This window comes from Telmatherina bonti, assembly GCF_933228915.1.
Source record: "Telmatherina bonti genome assembly, chromosome: 12".
NCBI lineage: Eukaryota > Metazoa > Chordata > Actinopteri > Atheriniformes > Telmatherinidae > Telmatherina > Telmatherina bonti.
The window spans coordinates 15,276,767-15,300,140 of NC_136610.1; the positions used below are offsets into that span (position 1 = coordinate 15,276,767).

The 23,374-nt window shown below is 38.5% G+C and overlaps 1 protein-coding gene across 1 annotated transcript in view; it reads left to right on the forward strand.

Annotated features, from left to right (window-relative positions):
* fstl5 (follistatin-like 5) overlaps window positions 1–23,374 on the forward strand; it is a gene marked incomplete at both ends in the record, with an annotated part of 181,762 nt that overhangs the window by 153,037 nt on the left and 5,351 nt on the right. Inside the window, 5 exons of the mRNA XM_079250055.1 lie at window positions 12,322–12,348; window positions 12,560–12,678; window positions 16,602–16,751; window positions 19,282–19,389; window positions 20,605–20,729. Of these exons, the coding sequence (XP_079106181.1) occupies window positions 12,322–12,348; window positions 12,560–12,678; window positions 16,602–16,751; window positions 19,282–19,389; window positions 20,605–20,729 (529 nt within the window). The remainder of the gene's footprint in view (window positions 1–12,321; window positions 12,349–12,559; window positions 12,679–16,601; window positions 16,752–19,281; window positions 19,390–20,604; window positions 20,730–23,374) is intronic.

Genomic DNA, 23,374 nt, shown 5'->3' on the forward strand with positions numbered 1-23,374 from the left:
ATATATATATATATATATATATATATATATATATATATATATATATATATTTTTTTTTTTTTTTTTTTTTTTTTTTTTTTAATTTCTTACTATTTATTTCTAAGTAACAGATCAAAATAATGGTAGTGTAGTCATCTGCTGTTTGGTATCCACCAGGGTACGACAGGGTAAAGTTTCTACCAAAGTGATGTCTCAGAAAGTGGATGTAGCATATGATACGTTTGGCTTTGTAGGGCAGGGGTATTCAATTCGGTCCTATGGGGGCCACAATCCAGCAGGTTTTCCATGTATTCCTGCTTCAACACACTTGAATCAAACTAAATAGATCTAACAGCCTACCAGGTTCTGCACGAGTTGAAACAAGGTATCCAGGTTTCCGGACCCTGCACATTTTAGACATGTTCCTCCTCAAAACACCTTTGTCACATTATTGAACTCTCTCATCAAATTATTTGCAACCTGTTAAAGAGCCTTTTATTTCATTCAGGTGTTTTAAAGAAGGGTTACCTATAAGACATGCAGGGTAGGAGGTCTTGAGGACCTGGACAAGGATACATGGAAAACCTGCTGGATAGCGGCCCTAGTAGGAACGAATTAAAAATCCCCGTTATAGGGTGGTTAACTTTGGCCTAAGCCTGCTACATACTTCTACAGAAGCAAAAACTTTTATCTGGCTTTTAAGGCTCAGAAGAAAATGACATCCTTTTTGCTCTTGTGGCCGTGGTTGAAAACAGTTTTCGACACATCAAGCTGGTAGAACCTCTTTCTTGTTGTGCTCCAAGAAGTATTGTGTGATTGACCGGATATTGGAGGTGGGTGTAGTTACCCAGAAGCTCATTAAGTGAGCTGTTGACGCTTCTGCATTTTTGCTGATGCAGGTGGAACGGATTGTTTTAATAAAACTGCTGATCAAGGTGGTGAGAAAGTAAATTTTTTTTTACAACACGTAACATTAAAACACACAGACCCAGCCACGTGCACTACTCACCGTGCCGCGGAGAAAGTTTCTCGCTAAATATTAAATAACCAGATTCATCGCACATAAAAGCAGACATCGTTGCCTGCTGAGATTCCCCGCTCCTTTGAAGAAGAAGCTTCTCTTGGAGTATGACTGGACCAGACAAAAAAGATTTTTTTTATTCATGTTTTTGCAGCCTTGCGAGCGAGAGCAAAGTTCTCGCTGCTCATGGAGAATGAAACAAGCTTTACTGTCTCACTTCCATCAGAGCCTCACCAGCTGATGGACTCTCAGACCACTGTCTTCATCATTGTCACTACTACATGAACTCTGGCACTAACTTTCATCTATAGCACTGTTAACACGCAGTGCAGTGGAAGGGGGTGGTGGGGGTGGGGCTAGCAGGGGGATGGGGGTGACTCTCTTCGCCAGAACTGAAACAGCAGGATAACTGGATGCGAGTTACCTGAAACTATTGAGGAACAAATGAGCAATTAATGATTCACTAATGATTCATGAATGATTACCTAAGTCTTGTATTCCCGTCACATCGGATTGATAATATATTGATTAGTGAATGTTTACATAATGATCAGGTAATCAAATCCGATTAGGGACTAATAATTCATAAATGATTACCAAAACTTTGTATTCCTGTCATCGAATCGAGTACTAGATTAGTGAATGATTATATTAGTCAAGGTCAGTTAGTCATGACTATGTCATTAGGTAGTCATAAAAGTACAACAAAAAACAATCAGAGACAACTGACTCAATAGTCGTTAAATGTTTAATGTGTTCATATTTGATGAGTACCTTATCTTTTTTCTGTACCCTGGTTAATAACAGAAAGGGAATCTGTACCAACTCCTTTTAAAATATTTTATTTTTCTTGATCAGCAAACAAACCCAGGTAGAATAAGGATTAAGTATAGGGAGTTGATCATTACTTTACCATTAACTAATCAGTACCTAAGCCTTTTGCGGCCACTGAAGTAAAGCAAAAGCTCATAGGGTACAGGAGCAACTTGCTGTTCACAAAAAATGTATAAAGATTAAGCAATGCAGACCTGTGCATCATACAGTTCAATGCACGATTGGAGTCTAGAACATCATGATGCGCAGCTATGGTGGTGCCTGTAACGGAGTGGTATAACTGACTGAACTTGTTGTACTACGTTTACGTATATTTGAATATAATGCACACCAGTTGGCATTAGAATAGTCACTCACCCTGGGTTAAGATTACTTAATCACATAAAATTACATAAAATTTTTATTTCATCGTTGATAAGATAAGAAATGCATGATTGCTTCAGACCAATATGTATTTATATTTTTAGTTTGCCCAAAAGAACAAAGATGAACATCCAGAAACATTTTTCATAAATGAAAGATGAATTGTTATAGAACTGATTGCAACAATGCCAAACTCTCTTCAAGCAATGCACAACAATTCCTAAATGATTCACACAAGAATAAAACCCCTAGAGAATATTACACATACTGTAGCATAACCCAACATAGAAAACTTAAGTCCACTTTCTTAATAAATCCAAAACTTTCAATTTAGACTTTGTGACATGCACTGATAGAGGTCAAAGTCGAATTTTTGCCCAAGGTAACCTGGATCTCCTGAAAGGCCTTCAGCTCGGCAATTGCGGCCGTGTGGTCAATTGTTTTCGCGACTACACCGATCTTCTTGCAGGCAGCTATCTTTGTGCCTTTCCCCTCTTTGATAGCCTTTAACGCATCTTGATGTCTTCCTTGATGCCTCTTTAGGGGTTAGTACTGACAAAAAACCACAAGGAATAATTAGTAATTAACATCATGACAATGTTATATTTTAGTTCATAGTATTACACAGCATGTAATGAAATAAACATGTTTATAATGAACTTAGTCGGCTTATTATATAAATTACATTATATACATTTTTTTTATATAAAGTGGTTTAAGAATATTCATTCATTCATTCAGTCATTTTCTGAAACTGCTTAGTCCAAAGAAGGGTTGCGGGGAAGCTGGAGTCTATCCCAGCAGTCTTTGGGTGAAAGGCAGGGTACACACCAGGCAGGTCGCCAGTTCATCGCAAGGATTATGATTTTTTATTTTTATTTTTTTTTTTAATAAAATGGTTGGGGGGGTAAGGATTGGTTTACTTTGATAAGCAGCAGCTGTGAAGCGATATCTAAACGCATTATATGAAGTTTTTTCAGTATGATATGTATTATATTATGAGACATTCATGTGAAAAGTTCATCATTTTAGGCTGGTTAGATTTATAAAGCATGTTTCAAAGACATAGAGCACTCAGAATTGTATCCATTGATCCACTCCTCGTCTGTACATGTCCTGCAATGATCAGCAGAATAACAAAAACTCATCCTCCAGTCTATGCCAATATTGTCTCAAACCACAAAACATTTTACATTCAGACACACAAGTTTACATCAGCGTACTGAGCAGTCAGGCAAAGGGATATCCCTGTGACCAAGTATCCAGGGCACATGACCAATCGGACGCATAGTGACAGGATCCTCACTGTCACTTAGTGTTAAATATATTTTTTTTTAAATATATATACAACACACAAACATGTAAACTCCACTAAATTACCTGTATCCTCATCATCTCCAGACTGGTTATCCAGCTTGATTTGCTCTCTGGCTTGGCAGGATGAACTTGCAGTTGCTATCACATTTTGGAGCAAAAGGAATTATGAATTATTGGAAAAAGGGTCATGGTTCCATTTTACAATCTCATCAGTAAAATCATTTTGCGAATCACAACTACTTTTTGCAGTTTCTGGAAAACTGTTTTTGAATCCTAAAACCCCAAATGATACAGTCGTTTGAGCAGACGACTTACCCTACCGACGTGTAAAGACCGTGTAAATCTGGCCCATATATATATATATATATATATATATATATATATATATATATATATATATATATATATATATATAAATATACTGTATATAAATCAAAAATAAAATCTCCATTTTTTCCTGAAAAAAAACTCTTTACTCTTTACTTAGGCCATTCTTAAAGGTCACATATTGCATCTTAAATGAGCTGTGGTACGCTTTAGAAAGGTCATTGCTTACATCTCTACTAGGGTCTTGGAAGGATACGTCTAACCATCCATGAACTTGTGAACTGACACTGACCCTGATTAGTAAAGTTTGTATATGTATTTGTGGACATGTCAGTAAAATATATAAAAGATCCTCATTCATTGCTGTCACTGGAGTCATCTCCATGCCAACCTGACCCTGCCGTATTACAGGAATAATAGCTGAAGATGTTGTTATAAATTACAAGCATTGTCCAGATATAAAAATTAAATTTGAATCATTTGAATTATTTTCTAAAACGAACCAATTTTATAGCATTTCTCCATTAATGACCAAACCGAAGCACCACATGCATTCAAAATGTGTCCATTTTCACAGCTTTGGCTTGTTTGTTTTTCTTGCTCTTAATGTAGCCTAAATAGTCAATGTACTGATTGTGTGTAGGCTTACAGATGAGATATGCACTTCATCAACCGGGTGGCTTTTGCCTTTAAGTTGCAGAATCAAGGATGCTTTCAACTATGAGAGCCGTAGTCTGATCCCACAGACGACAAGACGCTGGTGGGCATGTAGTGGCAGCAGTCTGGCCTTGATCTAATGGCACTGATTTGAAACAGAAAGACTCAAATGACACATGATGATTATACTTGGAGATGTTTCAGAAGTCTAACTTCCTGGATAGTAATGATCTATTTCTCTGAAATCGTTGTTAATGATCCACTCTAGGCTTGTCATTCAAAGACTTCAGTGAGTGAGCACACTGAATAACGAACTATGCCAGCTGTCAAAGGAACGGATAAAGTATTAAGCAGGAGATGAAGAGAAATACATGAATTGACGAGCAAGGCTTGAGCGATCTTCTCGAGATGACTTCAAAACGGAAGAGCTTGAAGGTCAAACCTTTTTCTTCACAGGCACATCACTGAGTTGGTGTTCTTTCACATTTTTCCAAACACTTTGTTGTTTGGGAAAACCTGAGCAGTCACTATTCTGAGGTCTCTTTAACAGAGGCTGTCACCAGCAGGCAGAGCGCCATCCATCTCTGACAGTCTGCTGCTAAACTGGCATAAATATCTGCCCCTCACAATGTGCCAATTATTTCTGCAGTGTCAGAGAATCTGCAAGGCTCACAGCGAGCGTCTGTTGCTTAGGTCTCTCTGCCTCATTTCTCTACTTCATGTAGCACTTCACACCTGCATGCCAGGGACTACGTTCTTTCACAGCATCTTTATCAGCTGCTCCTTTGCCCTCAGCAGCTGAAGAGACCTTGTAAACCACATAAGAAAACGTATGCTAAAAGTACTTCAATATTTTTGACGTGATAATACAGAGATGAGTTGTTTGTCTTGTTTTAGGAAGAAAATTTTCATATAACTTTAATTGTGTTTGCACACAGTTGCAGCGCTCATTTATTATGATAGGACACAATTTAATGTTGCATTTGAGGACCGATCTTATTTTTTAACTGTGTCTCATTAAAAGAACAGAGAGGAACATAGTTGTTGTGTTTTTGTTGTTGAGCCTTTTTGCATTTTCTTAAATTTTTTTCCAGTTGTTTTCTGTATCAACATGATTTATAATATGATTCTCTTTCTCTCTGTGTTGTAAGCTCCTTACTTCAAATTCACTGTTCAGGTTCATTAATTAATGTTTGACCTTTAAATACTTAAGCTGGGAAAAGCAGTAATGAAGCTGTACTGCATTAAAAAAAAAAAAAAAAAAAAAAAAAAAACTAACAGTAGGGTTAAAAAAAAAAAAACATTTCCACTTAGTGCAGTGGAAATGTTTCCTTTTCCAGTAGAGATCATGTTGTTTGGAGAATTTGAAGTCACCTTTTTCTTAAATCTAAATTTTATTTCTGTTCTGTCTGGTTTTTGCACATGGAGCTTGTTTTTGACCTATTTCTTATTTTAAACACCATCATCCAAGATTAAACTGCTGTTCTTTAGGTTTAGATAAAATGAATTTTTTCATCATGTACCTTTATTTGAACTTGTAGATGTTCTTACTCTGCTTTGAGTTATGTGTTAAACTGGTCCATAGTCTACGCCCTGATACTGAAACACATACTATTTTTTAGCATCATCCTGACATGCTGCAGTTCTTTTTCCACTTAATTTATACCTCATTTCCATTCCTGAAAATAAATTTATTCTATACTTTATTGTTTGTGTTGTTTTAACATTAAATCATGTCTCAGAATTTAAGAGCTCGTATTTTTAAGAAAATTCTTTAAGGAAAATCCATTTGTATAACCTGCATCACTAATAGATCTAATGGTCTTTTTCTTCATTGGATTTATTGTGATGATAGAATTATTTCATTTAAACTGAAAAACCAAACATTTTGGGTACTAAGTAATCCATCAGTTACCCTCTTACATATTATATTTCTTCTTATTATAGTTTACACATCTCAGTCTCATATCATTTCCTTATGCCCCCTGATACTTGATTTCCCATATACAGATGGGAAGAAAGTGGTAAACTGTGACAAAAACAGGTAAAGCGATATAATAATATAATGGTCATAATAAAATCATTTAATCTTTTGTGCTTCATAAAAATCCAAGCTCCAACCTGAAGTTGCTGTATTCACTGTTGCCTACCTCATTGTCTGCTCTCTATCTTCTCAATAGACTACATCAGTTTGTGCCAAAATACTGTCCATGTTGCCATCAGTGATGTCTTTCCTCATCATGGCAGACTTTCACATAGTGTTGGACACGCTGTCAGCAGCGAGGAGCTCTAACTAGGCTGGGACACTGACCGCAGGGTCAGCAGCCTACAGCCTGTCGACTGAGTTTCATGCTGAAGGCTTTAAGGAGTAAATCCAGTGGAAAGTTGAAATGCCTTCAAACCTGCATTACATTGTTTCAGCTTTTATCTGACGACACGGTTGAAAACTAATGTAATCATTGTACCAAAACAAAAAAAAGTATTAAAATGAATCTATTTACACTAAACAAGCATGCAAAATCACTTTGATCTTGAGCTTTGATATGTTTATCCAATGTGACCATAAACCAAAAGAAACTATTATTAGTATGATAATGTGACATGTTCAACAAATCTGTCACATTGGTTATGTATGGTATTACTTTTCTTTTTTTCTCTGCATTGTAGACCTTCCCTTGCCTCCCAAATCTAGTTCATGATCCACTGTACCTTTAATATTTAATCTTGTCCTCTTGTGCAGATGTGTGCAGAACAGGGGAACTAAAAGTGATGGAAAAAAAAAACTAGTACAGCATCAAAATAATTTACACATAAAAGCTAAAGGTCTGCCTGTTCTGTTTGAGGTAGAAACAGTTCATATTCCTAATTTTGGTGCCCAGAAAAAAGTCAAGTTTCATACAAAGTACTGAAGATGATCATAGTATCTAGCAGGCCATGCTACTTCAATTAAACATGACCGTATCAATCCTCATTATGACCTAACATGATATACCTAACATGATTTTATAGAAACTACTTCTGTGATCCCAAACAGTGTTGTTCCAGGGTTCAGGGTGACCTGATGCATAAAAAATGCTCAGTAGTATAATTCATCTGTCTCAGATCAACCACAAGCAAATTTTAACCAATCAGATTAGCAATAGGTTCTGTATTATCAGTAACGACCAGTAGGAGACAATTATAGATCCAAATGTTTACAAATGAAAAAACCCCAAGCCTGAAAAGATTGGTCACTGTAATGTTGCTAAATCAGAGAGTTTTTGCCTACCAAAGTAAGTTAGATACCATTCATTCATTGCCCAAGCCGCTAAGTCTGATCAAGGGTCACAGGGAAACTGGAGCCTATCCCAGCGATCATCTTACGAGAGGCAGATTACACCCTGGTTAGGTCGCCAGTTCATCACAAGGCCAATTAGATACCAAATGTGTTGAAAACATCAAAGTCATTTTTTAATTAATGATGTAAAACTCTTTATGAAGACAGTGAGAACCGTAGTCATGCTTTCATTTAAATTCTAAGGCCAAACTACACAACGTCCCTGAGATGTTCTGCTTGTCATGGTTCACAGATTGAGTTCTTATCATGTTATAAATATATATAACTGAATGATTTTGTAGGCAGATGCATGTTCTGCTTGTTTTAGAGCTTTTCATTGTGATACAGACTGTATCACAGCTTGTTTTGTGTGCTGATTGTCCATGTGTACATTTTGAGCGGTGATGCAGAGATTCTTAATAAGGCTTCTCCTTCTTAAATAAAGTTTAAATGAAGAAATAGAATAAGTAAATGTATACATTTAATTTAAAAAATATATAATATTAATAATTAACCTTCACAATTTTTACCAATTAATTAAAAAAAGGAAAATTAAGGATGCCAAATGCATGACGGTGTGGCATTTCATTTAGACTAGAGGGGTCAAACTCCATTTCTCAAGGGCCGGTATCTTATAGGTCTTTATTGTTCCTCTGCACCAACATAGCTGGTTCAAATCAAATGGATCCAAGAGCTTCTTGTCAACCTGATCCACGTTCTTGGTCTTGGTGAAGACTCCAGCAGCAGTCTTCTGGACTAACTACAACTATCTGATGATATTTTTAGGCAGACCTGTAAGGACAGTCTACTAAAGATAAATGCATGGGAGAGTTTTTCTAAATCCTGCTGAGACACCAGTCATTAAATCCTTGATATGTAAGTAATAAAAATGAGTTCAAACTGTCTTAATTATTGGATTTCAAGATTCCTGGCTTTGTTATGGGTTCTTTATGAACCTGTCTCAATCTGATTGCTGACTTCAGTTTTGTCTTCAGTTAACTAAAGGCATTTCTGGCACATCCAGTCTTCAATACAATCAATGCATTTGATCAGAGTTTTGATCAGATTACAGTTTCCTGGTGAGATTGTTGTGTACATTTGTGTGTTATCAATATAAGTGGTAACATATTTTGTTGTTTTTCATAGTTTGAGTGAGTGGGAGCCTGTGGATGTTGAACAGCATTGGCTTCAAAGTGGAATGTTGGGGAACTCCAGAGGTTGTTTTAGTTCACTCAGATCTATAGTCATCAATAAGTCATCAATAACAAATAAGTATGATACAAAGTATGACACAAAGAGTCATACTTATAATTGTAGTGCCAAAACGCCCTACCTAGTTTATCAGCCAGTCTGGGATGATAATATGGTTGGATCATATGGAGCAAATGGTATGAGAACTGAAATGTTGTCGCCATCTGTGCTAAAGCAGATGTCTTTCAAGACCTTAACCAGAGGAGTCTCAGTGATGTGGGGTGGCCAAAAACCTGACTGGTAGACATTAAAACAGTTATTTGGTGTGAGGAAGTTGTGTAAGTTTTGAAAGACAGCTTATTCTGTGATCTTACTAGGAAAGGGGAGGTTTGATGTTGGCTGCTGTGAGTGACGAGTGTAAGTGTTCCTTTTTCAGCAGTGGCTTGAAAATGGCAGTTTTTAGTGTCTGAGGAAAGACAGCTGATAGCGGAGACATATTTGCACTCTAAAATATCTGAGGTTATGCATCCTGAAACGTTCTTGGAGAGCACTGTTGGCGGGGTGTCAAGACAGCAAGTGGTGCTTTTCAGAAGACTAATTGCAGAAAAGAGTGTCACGGTGTGCGAGTCTCCTCCGAGGGGACACGGTTATGATATATGCACTGCCCCTGAGATGGAAACATTGACTGACTGCCTGATTTTCTGAATATTGAGAGTGAAGACAGAAACGAACTTATTACAGGCCATTTCGGAGAGAAGTTCCGTGGTTATTGACATAGGAAGATGCCTTAATGCGCCTCCAGAACTCTTCTCTCACCGTGGTCCCCAGAGTCTCCAGAAGCAGATTGGAAAAGAGATTATTCTGCCATCGGACTCCTCTCTTATGGAACCATCTCTAGCATTGTTGTTGCTCTTAGCGATGATGTCAGAGAAGAAAGATCGTCTTGCATTTCTCAGCTCCAGATGACAAAAATCTTCAGTCAGAACCTATAGTAAACCTGCAACTTTGTTTTCCACCACCTGTGCTCAACTTTTCGACATTCTTGCTTTTCAGCTCTTACCAGCGTGGAATTTTCCTATGGAGCTGAAGTAGATGAAGTAGAACAACTTAAATTGTCACATTTTCAGTGTTACATATAGTAAACACTGAAAACTACTGAGAGAAGTATTACCACCACTCTCACAAATAGTTATTTACATTCAGGTTTACAAGCTTTAGTTAACAACACATCCCAGGGGATCTGCTGGGTTGTGTTTTATTGCAGTTTAGAGCTGTCAGGTTGATCTAAACTTTTTGGCATTGCTTGGAAACATAATGTCACAGAAAAACTTATTAGACCACCATTCTTTTCCAAACAAACATACCTTTAGTTGTACAAGGCAGTTTTGGAAAACAAGAGGGGTCTAATAAGCACTGTTTTATTACATGAAATATGTTTTACCAATAAACTTTGCCTCATAGTTTTTTCCTTGACAGTATGTGTTATATCTGCAAATCATCAGTCCCTTCAGACCTGTATGTTCCCTTGTTTTCCAGCATCGTTTTGTCATCAGGTGGCAAAATTGTCAGCAGTTTTGCTAGTGAAACCCTGTCAAAAGTATTAATGCAGATCTTATAATTAGAATTTGACCGAGCTTAGTTTTTCTTAGAAACTTATGATTGTCTTTTGCAAAAGCAGCAAAACCTGGAGACCGTAGGCAATCATTCTGAGTTACATTTAGCTTTTGTGCATGCTGTGTACCAATTACTTTCCCTGTATTATGCATTTGCGGTTTTCCGCCTCACTACTGTAGTGAAGACCACAGGCTGTTTGGCCCACTGTCATAGCAGCGTGCTCTCGTAAACAAATTGAATTTGTGTAACCTTGCTGACGGGTAGGAACTGCAGAGTCCAGACTGGCTGGTGAGAGTGACGTCCCTTATGTTTGAAGCCCAGTGGAAACACAGTTATTACGGCCAGAAAGAGTGAACTCACCGCCTACAGTGGCAACCAGCTTGTTTTGTTGTATGGATGATGAAGTTGATGTATGAGCCGCTTGCATGCGCAGAACAGCCACAGTCTTTCTGCCAAGTGATGAATAGCATCAATACTGTGGGCTATTGGAAAAGACTGGAGCTCACAAGATCTCATCTCAACTCCTCCTTTCCATTTTCCATTTTTGGCAGATCTCAAATAAATTGTGTTGCTTTTCCTTTTCTTTTGTCCTTGCCTTTCCTTCACTCCTTTCTTGTTCCTCCATCTATAGAGTCTCTTTTTGTGTAACTTTTAATGAGGTAAAAGGTATGCAAGGCTGCACAAGAAACACTTGACAAAGCACTTTTGAGAGATTAAGGCTGACTAACAGCACAGTGGTGTTTCGCTGCCTTTGTCTCTTCTCCTTTTTCTTTCTCTGCATCTGTCCAGTCGAGCAAGAGCCTGCGGAATTGAGCATTGCAATAGAGGCAAGATTAGAATCGGATGTGAATTGGGCCAGAGATTGGTTTGTAGACTGAAAATGCCTGAAAATGGAAGCGGAGAGAAGACTTAGGGGACAGATGAACAATGAGAGAAGGTCACAGTTAACGAGTTGGTGTGAGAGGACGGCGGTGTGGGTTGGAGGATGAAATTGATTGAGTAGCAGGAATTGCTCTCATATTTGCATGGAAAGTAACTTCATTATGGCGCTAGATTCTTCTCTCACCACATCCCCTATTTAGCTGTATAATGGCATCCAGAGGCTGCTTTCAAAGCCAACTGTCAGTCTGTGTTTTACGTTTTCCATTAAATGCTCCTGGTGTTATGTTACTTTCATCCCACATTTCATGTCATTAGTCCCCTCTAAGTGAATATAATGAGAAATGACCTGTTAGAGGAGCCAAAACAGGTTTTGCGACTGAAGGAGCACATTAATCCCTCCTAATGACTTATGATAATCATCTGAGGGCTAAAACCTGTGGACTATTCATGGGTGTCATTGGCAGCTCAACTATAAAACTCAATGATATACGATTATCTGATATCTGAGGTTTTATTTTCTTTAATCTTCCTTTACCCCCCCCTCTCTGCATAATCAAAATTCATAAGTTGTTCCAGTGCTTATTGTTGACTTCACTCGATTTTCCAGTGTTTGGTATCAAATTATTTCCAAGCAGAGGGCTCGATTGATGGGTTGCTGCAGTAGGTGTCAGAGAGACGCTTTCCATAAAACTTTCATGTGTTCTGCTTTCCTCTTTGCCTCAGCAGGAGTTGGTGTTTTGGTCGTAGATCTCATAGAGAGACCGATTGATTTCTTGCATTTATTTTCAACCGTTCTTTCCTCTTTTTTCTTTCCTCACAGTGGCAAACATTTTGTGGCGAGAAGAAGGTACGTTTGGACTCCTCTTGCTCCACTCTTGTGTTCATTAACCAAAGTTAATTGAATTTGTGTAATGGAGTTACTGAAGTCTGAAGAGAAGGATTAAATGATTTGGTACTTTAATAGTAGACAACAGCATTGCTGGGCTATTTCTGATCTACATGTTTACACCATAGTCTCAGGTTTTGCAGGTAACATGGCTGTTGTTGCTCTTCTGCAGGTCTCGGCATAGGGAACATGTTTTACGTGTTCTATGAGGATGGGATTAAAGTCATTCAGCCAGTGGCTTGTGAGATCCAGCGACATATTAAGCCCAGCGAGAAACTTCTGGCTTTGCAGGTGAGTTGTTGGGCAAGACAACTTGCAGCTGTTTTTTTAAATTTTTAATCATCTGTGAGAACTAAAACCTGTGAACACATCTTTAAAAAAAAAATGGTTTTCTGAAGCTGTGAAGTGGAAGCTGTTTCCCTTGCTGGAAAGCTTTTTCCCAGTTATGGATCCTGCGTAAAAGGTGAAAAACTCCAAAAAAGAATTCAGGTAATCTGTGTCCAAACCCCATCGCAGTTGCTTTACAACTTCATGAATCAACGATTTGAATTTCATTTTTAATCTGTGGATCACAAAAACCCAATGCTAATCATTAACTGATTAAAGTAAATTAACTTTTTAAAAATTATTTTAAATTGTACACACTTTTTTTTTTCGTTCATTGACAGGACTTATATTCCTGCCCAGGAGTCTAAAAACTGATTGAGGTGCTGACAGAGTGATATAACAGAAGTGAACAAAGGCATGTTGAGAGCCTGTGGAGGGATAATCATTCATTGATTATTTCATAAGCAAAACACTAAAGATGTTTAAGAAAACCCGTAGAGGCTCATAGGATGCCATTATTATTATTTTTTTTCACTCATCAGCTACAGGTATTAACTGTAAAACTCTTAAAGCATTTGTTACAGCATTGTGTTACACTCATTGTGCATTATACTCCCTTCCCAGGTGTTCCTTATTATGCTGATGTGTGGCAGCCTCCTCCAGCCAATCAGGTCTGGGAGTGGTTTTTAAAAGACCTCAGGATCTGGGCCTTCTGGCCACTTGCCATTCACACCATGTTGGTTTTGTGCATCAGCTTATTGACATTGTGGGTTATATGTTGGGTATTGTGTTTCTGTTTAATATAACCCTGAGCTTTCTTCCAGATAGGCCTTGTAGGGGAGCGCTGCCATTTTGTTTTATCATATGGGGTTCTTTTCTCCTGTTTATGTTAATATAGAGTAGGTTAGATGTAAGTTTGTACTTTGTTTTGTTTGGTGGGTAGGTAAGTTGTCCTTTTGTTTTGTAGGCAGGGGTGTTTGTTTGTTATGTTGGCCTTGGCTCTCCCTGACACAAATGGCTGTCTGGTTTGGAATCTGTGACTGTGAAGGTCTCTGAGCAGTGAATAAATGTGCCCAACTCTGACTTTTTTTCTCTGTGCTTTCATCTGAGGTTGTAACCTTGCTTCATTAGGTGTTACTCCTTCTTAGGAAAGTAACAGCATTATCTGAGATACTCTAAAGCCCCTCAGTAAATACAGCCTCACGTCACCTTCCCATTATGTGATTAGAACATACATCTATTGCATACTTATAGTTATAGTTTCACTTTCCGGGACACGTTTACATTCAAATAATGGGCTGACTTTTTTCACTCCTGAAAACTAGACGGCACCGGCAGGCAGATAAGTTTTTAGGTGAATCCTGAAATTCACAAAGCCAAAAAAAGAAAGATGACGCCAAATTAAAAATGATACATTTTGTCTTTTAAGACACTGTTTAGTTTTAGCTTTGCTTAGATTTTAGGATAAACTTTGAAAGTGAGTTATAATAATCCATACAGAAGCAAAGCAACATGTATCAGATACTTCCTCAATATGTTAACAATCATTTCACCTCCTTCCTCCACACTCGCGAGATTCATCTCAGTCACAGACTTCCCTGGAAAATCATTCTCCATTTACTTTTCTTTAATACAAATAATGAATCTTTGTGTAGCTTTAAAACAAACACTGGTGGTTACACAGAATCCTGCTCGTTATTGCTTTCCACGATGAACAGCTCACAGTGGACGCAGGAGCCACTGTACACTGCTGTATAATTGAATCCATTGACAGACTACATGCAATCAGACCAAGTTTCGCCCCCTCAGTGGACTCTTTACACCCACCCCTCCCTCCTAAATCACTGTTTATCACCGGCGCTCTCGAGCAGAAAAACATTCGGTGTGGCAGTCTGATAGATACCCGTTAGATTTACACGTGTTCTTGAGTAAACGCTTTTCCTCCGAGCCGCCTTTCATCTCGGAGCACTGTGCTGATTGGATGGCTGTTATACATAAAGCAGAGCCGTGAATGCACAACAATCAGCCAAGCAAGTCCTCTGAGAGGTGAGTTTGTATGAGGATATCAATCACTGTGCAGCCATTTCTGGCAGCATCTAGGTGGATTGAACTGTGAACACCAGGCTGTTCACAGCGTGGCGCTCAAGTTTTCGCCATGAAAGAAGAGCATTGAATTGTTTATGGTAATCACACAGCCAATGCATTATCCCATCCCACCATACAGCGTGCTCAGCTGTGTCGCACACCATTTGTGGATAACATCCTCGATGTAGAGTTGCTGTAAAGTTAGTCCAGGGTGGATGCGGACTCCTTCTGCATCATTATGCGTTTTTCATTGCATAAACAAAGTTGAATGGAGCACTATTATTAAATGCATTAATAAATCTGCACTGAGAACGTTTCAGTGTTGGGAAAAAAAAAACTGGAAAAATATCATTCTGATGATCTGAGGCCTGACCTTTCCAACTGGACATAGTATATCTAAACTGTGATGAGCAGCATGCTGGTTGCAGTCATATTTTTTGACGTAGCTCATTAAATGCCTTCAAATATAATCTTACATTTAATTCTGTATATCTTAGAGATTCACCACTGTATTGTTTATTGTTTGACAGCAGAGCTGCATAATGTTACGTGCAGGATTTTAGCAAATCTGTTGAAAAATATGCCGTTTAGTAGAAGAGCCAATCCATTTCAATATGAAAGGGAGAATCACTCTTTAGAAGCTGTCAGTTACTACTTAAATTGTATACATGAAACACGCCTACACATACTGAGACATGCAGCACACAAACACTGGGAGGATTACAGCCGCCTTCGTCCACACCCTCAGCTGGGCATCAGATGTTCGATTTCTCACCTCTTAAAGGCGCACAAATGATATTTACAGTGCACCGGACCAAATGACAACAGTGTGGGTCTGCAAGGAGGACACAGGGTTCAGTACCAATGACTCAGCAGTTTCCTCTGTTATGCAAAGATTTGACTTTTAAAACAGACTTCTCCAACCAGCTTCGGATGAAAAACATTGACAGATGGTGCGACACCTGGACACAGTGTGACATTATAGTTTGGAGAATTGGAGCTCTCGTTGTGAAGACAAAGAAATCAAAGTTCAGGGGAATGTTTTAGTGTCTTATAATGACCTTTTAGTGAGATGTTTTTGTCTTACATCAGCTCATATTACCTCGCTATGTGAGAGGCAAACAGTATGGTGTCGAGAGTGGAGGCAGGTTGTGGCATTAGATCAGCTCAATCTTTCTGCCGCTCAACATCATCCTTGATGTAAAGTTTAAAGAAAGTCATAAATTATAAAAATGAACTTTAACTGAGCAAAGCTGGCCCATGGCACCTGTCGGGAAATGGCTCTCTGATTGTAAATATGGAAGTATAGAGCTCATCCCACAATGTTGGAGCCCTTCATTCATCCTTTCTTGGCTGGCAGTGTCATAATTCGTCCCACTGAGTTTGGATTAGACAAATGGGCACAGCCTTGAGTTTTACAGATCTGGAGAGGGAGTGAAGGGGAGGAAAGCTCCAGAGACAGCAGGCTGGGAAGGTTCCTGTTGGCCAGGAAGGCTGGAGCTGCCAGGACCGGGGGCCGAGCAGCCGCGGATCGTGTGCAGGCTTTGTTTTGTGGATTATGTGTGGACAAATGGGAGTGATTACAGAGATTTTGCAGGATCCTGCAAAGCTCATTTATCTAAGTTGCCAAGATAAGACTAGTCACGTCAGCACAGGTGATAAGATGGAAATAGTAAACAACAGAAAAATAGATGAGATGAAACTAATTGTTTTCTAATGAGATTTCCTTGTAAAATCTTTTTAAAAAGACATAAACTCACAGCTAACGTGTGTTTGTGTGTGTGTGCTTTTGTTTTTTTCAGGAGGAGGTGTGCCCCACCTCACCAGGAGAAACGGTTCAGAGGTGTGTGTGGTCGTCAGCGGTCAACGTCAAGGACAAGTTTATTTATGTGGCCCAGCCGACTTTGGATCGAGTGCTCATCGTGGATGTCCAGTCTCAGAAGGCTGTCCAGGTCATTTTCAGGCTAAGTTTGAAAAACCAGCATCATGTCAGTTCCGGCAGCAGCGTGAAAAAGGGTGACAGTTTTATACAGAGGAAGAAGAAAACTAATAACTTAGTTTGTTGCTTTGAAAAAGGTTAAAGTAGTCTTGAACAAAAATATGCCTTCATCAGCACCACCTGGCTCTTCTCCGTCATTGAATATGAGTAAAGGATTTTTATCACAAATTGCCCCCCTGATCCTTTGACCAAGGAGTTGTTTGGTTACGTCATCCCTGAATAAGGAACATGGTCAGAAGAAGTTTTGTTTATAACTTCGTGTCCCAACTTTCTGCGATGGAATTTCACCCTAAGACTGCTGGGATAGGCTCCAGCTTCCCTGTGACCCTGAGTTGGATTGAGTAGTTTGGAAAATGAATGAATGGATGAATGAATGTCCCAACTTTAAACCAGTCTCACTAAGTCTTACCCAGACTTTTTAAGTACAATGTCTGTCTGATTTACATGAAGTTTAAATTGAGTTTTTAAAGTCCATGTAGGATTCTGAGGCTGAAACGTTTTAAGCCAAAGTGTACCATAGTACAAGACAAATGAGAAACATGGTGGACACTTATTTTGCCACAGTGAGCGTAAAGCAAGAAGCTGTACGACAACAATAGAACCAAATTATTTCTTTTGTTTGTACACACGGTATCCCCAACTAATCAAAGAGAGCTCATTGTAAAATAAACATAAATTGACTGGATGAGATAAATTTCATTTGCTTTAAGAGGGATCTTGAAGAAATCTTGGCTTTTTTTTTTTTTTGTTTTGTTTTTTTTTTACCAGAAAGCTGGTTACTACATAAACTCAGCTGCATTTTCAGCTTAAAGATCTCCTGTCTCACTTCTTGTTGGCTGCTAATCCCTGACCTGACCCATTTCATACCAAATCCAGTAGTCAAGACCTGCACTTAACCCTCACACTGATGTGGTGACAAAGTAACCCCAATATCCACCTCTTCGTGGATACTGTCGCCCAGCAACCATTCACAGAAATTGTAACATGGCAACTCCTGCTGTTTTCCTCTGATCATGTTGAAAGCTGTCCCTCCAACACTCTCGACTTAAAACATTGTTTATTTTCCTGCAGGGATGTCATTTCTACAAGACTGGCTGAAGAAGCGGTCCAGTTTCTAGATGACGATGTTCAGCACAGTGCTAGCGAAACGGCAGTGTTCTGTTTATCACCAGTATCAGTGGGCTTTTGGGTGTGCCATGATAATATGAAGTTGCTCAGATCCCTGCAGATGTTCCTGACACTGTGTTGGCTGTTTACAGCTCACAAGCCTCTCAGGGGCCTGCCAGTAAACAGGCTGGTGTCCCAGAGTCTGTCACAAGCTCATTATTCAGTTGCCTGGAGGTTTAGCTCTGCTGCTTTGTATTACCAGTTGTTAATTAAGCACCTGAACCCGTCACTCATCTCCAACAGTAAGAAAGATTTGACTTTTTTTTTTTTTCATTGAGCAGCAAATGGGATTTCTGAGCGTGAAGTAAAAACAAGCTAGTTGAATTCTGAAATTTTTTACAATTACATTTTTTGTTAGCGTTTTTTTTTTTTTTTTTTTTTTTTTTCATTAATAAACTCGTCGCATTTTGCAATTAAGTTGTCACAACATGCACACTGATAGCTGTCTGAAGTAGCTGTGATAATTCTTTGTGATTCATATCAGAGATCTGCAATTTGTGCTCAAGTTACAAGAAGCATATTGGCTGAGGATCTTCATAATCTTTCTGAACCAGAAAGAAGCTGTTAGACAAAAAAGAAAAGAAAAAAAAAAACCAGAATTTGAGCACCTGTTTTCTCTGATGACTATGTGCTCTAAGATTACTTAGGATTCAACAGATACTCTCATTTTATCTGTAATAAGTCTCTTAAGATCAGTTAACCTTCTGAGTGATGCATTATATATTCTGTCAAGGTAAACAACACTATTAGGACTGTTGGAGCATCAAAGATAAACAAATACTGCAGAAAATGAGCCGCCTTCACAGTGGGTGGAGGGAACGCGGAGTTGCTGTAATTCACTTGAAAAAGATGATGGCTTCATTTTACCGCTCCATTCTTCTCCCCCTGGTCGCTTTGGGCTGCTTGTATTTCTGCACTCAGGTGGACATAATGCATGAGCAGCGCTTCTCTGTCACATGTGACTCATCTATTGTTCTGACATGGAATAATGTCACTGTGTCCAATAACAGATAAAGGCTGAAAGCAATTACTTCAGTGTGGGAAAGCAATTGTGTCTGTCAACACTGGATTTGAAATGCAGCTCAGCATTAAACACACCTGACACACAAAAAAAAAGAGAACCTTCAGTTTGGCTTGCTCCCACTAACCCCACCATCCCCCGTGCATCAGTGTGCTTTTTTTTTTTTTTTTTTTTTTCTTTTAGCAATGCTTCTGCACATCAAAAGAGTTTCCTTCAAGAGCAAAATCTATAATACTTTCAATTGTTATTCTACTGCCATTAAAGTTGACTAGTTTTGTTCTGTGTCTTCTTTCAGACTGTCAGCACTGACCCATATCCTGTGAAGCTCCACTATGATAAATCTCATGACCAGGTGTGGCTGCTGAGCTGGGGAGACATGGAAAAGAACTTCCCGACTCTGCAGGTACCTCAGCAGTTCAGAGTATTTCTACGAATGCAGTCTTTCTTCAGAGTTGTTTTTATAAAAAGCCAGAGAACAAGCACACAGTGCAGACACAACTGTTCAAGCATCTGTTTTTTTTTGTTTGTTTTTTTTAACTTTTCAAATTAAAAGAGACTTTATTTTCATGTTTTTATTTCATAAAAATTAATCATAATTTTTCTCTGTCTAATGAAACAAATGGCATTTAGATTTACCAAGAAGTTACTTGAAGAATTTGATTTATGACCTGAGAATGAGAAGATATTTCTATTTAACAAGCCCAAGCAGCAAATTGACATTTGTGCTGAAGAGAAACTCAGTTGTCATTTTAGATTAATGTCCTAATAGTCAGCTAAACATTTAAGTTTTTAGTTTCATTACATTATCCATCAGCTCTCCTTATTCAGATGAATCATATGACTTATTCTACTAAACATCCCAGTGTGAAAACATTTCCATATTGGCTCTAACATACACATATATTAAATTTAAATTGACAGAAATCAACTTAGTTACTTCTAAAGCAATTTTTTCATATCAGCTTTTGTAGTGGAATTGTATATTGATACCCTATTAAATGTAAGTTTTTCCACAGTGTCAGGTTCTCAGATGACAGGGGAGCATTAATCACGCACCCACTGTGGGAGTTTTAGTTGCTGATTTTGTTTGTCTTGCTTCTGCTGATTAATAGTCACTTCCAGTCCAATGGTAACGCAGCCGGACTGGTTCTGATGTCACATCAGCATTGAAGTAAAAATCTATTATCTAATAAACGTGTGTGATGTCCACAGTTTCAGCTTAACTTTTATCATCTAAGGCTTATTGTGTCAAGACTTTATACTGGGAAATGCTGCTCGTTCTTTTCATATTGCAGTTCATTCTGTGGAAACGTGTGTATTGTGTCACAGTCGTAGCAAAAAATCTGCCCACACACAGCCAGATGTCTGCATGCTTTCATGCATGCACAAGTGTTATTTAAAACAGCAAGGACAGCCGGAGACATCGCCTCCCACTGAGAAGCTCCAGTATGGTGGCAGTGAGAGGAGAAGTCGAAGTTTTCAGTCAAATAAAAAACAACATCAGTTCTAGGATTTTATCCCCGTTTGGTTGTGGTGAGCAAGCAGCAACCCGCAGCACTGAGTCTGTTCATCAAGGTCATGCTAAACACCCATCTGCTTATGTATTCCTGCTCTCCAGGTGATCAATCAGGCCAGCGGAAGAGTCTCCCATCACACTGTTCATACGCAACCAATCGGCAGGCGCTTTGACAGGGTGGACGACTTCTTCATTCCTGCCTCCAGCCTCATCATCAACCACATCAGGTACGTGTAGCGACACCCTGATCAAAGCTGATGTGGAAGTCAGAGTCACTACGCCAGACTTTTATTGAATGAACTTTTAAAAAATTGACTCTTCAGGAAGAAATGGTTGGATGGAAATTTTTTCTGTGATTTGAGTTTCCAAATGAAAGAAAGCTCAGTATTTACCCAGATGAGACTGATCATCCATAAGTTAGATTTACTCAAAATATGTTTTTTCAATTACGGCAAAGTAAGTCTTGAAAAGGAAAATGAACTAAATGTTCCACTCAGTAGGCAAAAATTGGAAATATCAGTGTGCTGTGTAAACTCTATGTTTCTGCAGCATGAGAGAGAACAGAGGGACAAATTAAGAACAAAGATTTGAGGAAACTGGGGATGTGACAGAAATAAACAGGAAACTTCAAACTCATTTAAGAAGCTCTTCAGTCATTTTCATAGTTTTTAGAATTGATATTTGAGCAAAACCTCCAAAGTTTTCTGCATGGAGCTTATCTGTATTAGAAAAAAAGAACTCTTGTTGCTCAACTTTAAGTCTGGCTGCAATATGTCCTGCTTCTTCTTCCAATCTGCGTGTGGTTAACTGGATTTATTGGATATAACGGAGATGTCACAGATCTAGCTTGTAAAGCTGCATGTAAACAGTAAATGGAATTTACTTTTCCAGTCATGTAGACCATTCAAAACATTTTAACACCACATGTCACATTTACCCATTCGCTCTCATATACAATCTCACACACATTAATATCCCCATGGAAACATCAGGGGAAACAATAGGGTACAGTGTCTTACCCAAGGACACTTGGGCTTGTAGTCAGGGGAGCCAACTTTCTGGTTGGTAGAGTACCAACCAGACATTGGGCAGCCATCAGTGTGAAAACTTTGAAGTATACAGCTACTGCAGCTTCAATTTTTAAAAAAAAAAATTAATGTTTGAAACCACCAGACTGCCTAACATCTGGGGCCTGGTCTCTTTTGGACTGTATTAACTATATGAGATTACCTGGAAGTATGTTGCAGACACACTAGGAGTTGTTGGAAATTGCTAAATTGCGATGAAAGGACCTTTAGTTACTCTTTTTTTTTTTTTTACTTGTAGCACAGGAAAGACTATGAATCTGTCCCACAATTCCTTGCTGCTCTGGTGTTACCTGTGTGAATAAATATGAGGACAGGAGTGTGAGCAGCCCACGGCAACACTAGTTTTACCTTTAATGCTTTCTCTTAGAAGAGGAATAGAAATAACTTTGGAACATCTTTTTAACTGTAGGTTTAATCAGACATTGCAATAAGCTCGCTGTCTCCTGTCTTTTTCTCCTATCTAAACCCATGTTGTTCTTTAATAAAGTCAAACAAAAGTGCTACAGAGAATTCGGAGGAGATGTCTTGTAACCATTTGACCATTACCCTGTAAAATTGCAGTGGGTCTACACCTGAGCCCAGCAGAGCATCTCTGGAGAGGCTTGAGAGTAAAAACTGCTGTGCACCGACACACCTCCTCTAACCTGGCTTAGCTTGAATGATTCTGCAAAGAAAAAGAGAAACTTAGAAAAGAAGTTGTGATAAGGTTGCAGGATCTTTTTCAATAAGGATTGAAGCTGCTGCTGCTACAAATCCTGAAACCAAACACAATACAAAGGGTCTGAGTGATTTAAATGGATTATTTCAGTGTCATCTTTCAGAAGTTCCAGCATGTTTTAATGGGGCATTTAAAGGTAGAGTATGTATGATTTTCAATATTTTCAAAATAAATTAATTAAAAACATAACTACAATCATAATTAGATAGTTTTTTAAACATGTAGGTTCCAGTCTGTCCATATTTGATGCGTTATTAAATTACAAGTTTAATTAATGACAAAGACCCTTCTTGAATGTTTTCTGACCAGTAAAAAAAAAAGTGTTTTTTTTCCACCAGTAGGGTGGTTATAAGCCCATTTATTGCAGAGCAGCTCTGAGCTACAGCTCACAAGCGATTCCTGCCCTCTTTGGAGCTGGCAAGGAGGAGGGGTGAGGGGTGAGTTTTGCTCATTACTGCCAACCTGTGGTCGTTTGTGGAGGTAGCAGTTTTATGGTTTTGCTCACAACCTGGTGTTTGCCACCTGGTGGTGGAAAGAATCGCCTTGAAATCTTACATACTCTGCCTTTAATTGATGTTAGCTGAAAATAAAATAGTGTGTAATTGTAAATTAACCCGAATGTTCTCTTAAAATTTATTTCCATTTGTGACATTTGGAGAATTATTGAATGAATCGCCACGGTTACATGATGTTTTTTCATTCAGAATTAATAATTCAGAATTAAAGAATTCGGAATTAACTTATTCTCTTACGAGTTTATATGAAAATAATAATTCCAAATGGAGGTTTTACATGAAACACGTCCTCACTTAATTCCTCTTTAGAGCGGCGGGTAGGGAAGGGTTCTGATTGGACAGAGGGTACATGTGACGTGTGACGTATACGGGAAATAAACAAAGTTGGCTCCTTGCTTCTTGTCTTTTCAGTCGTAACTTGTAAAAACTACATAATAAATAGCAGTTTTGCTGCAATTTTTATTATAATTTTGAAGTACTAGCTCAGCGCGAACATACTACTTCACTTCTTGCAGCAACTGAGAGGGAGAAGAAAGATAGACCACTGAACA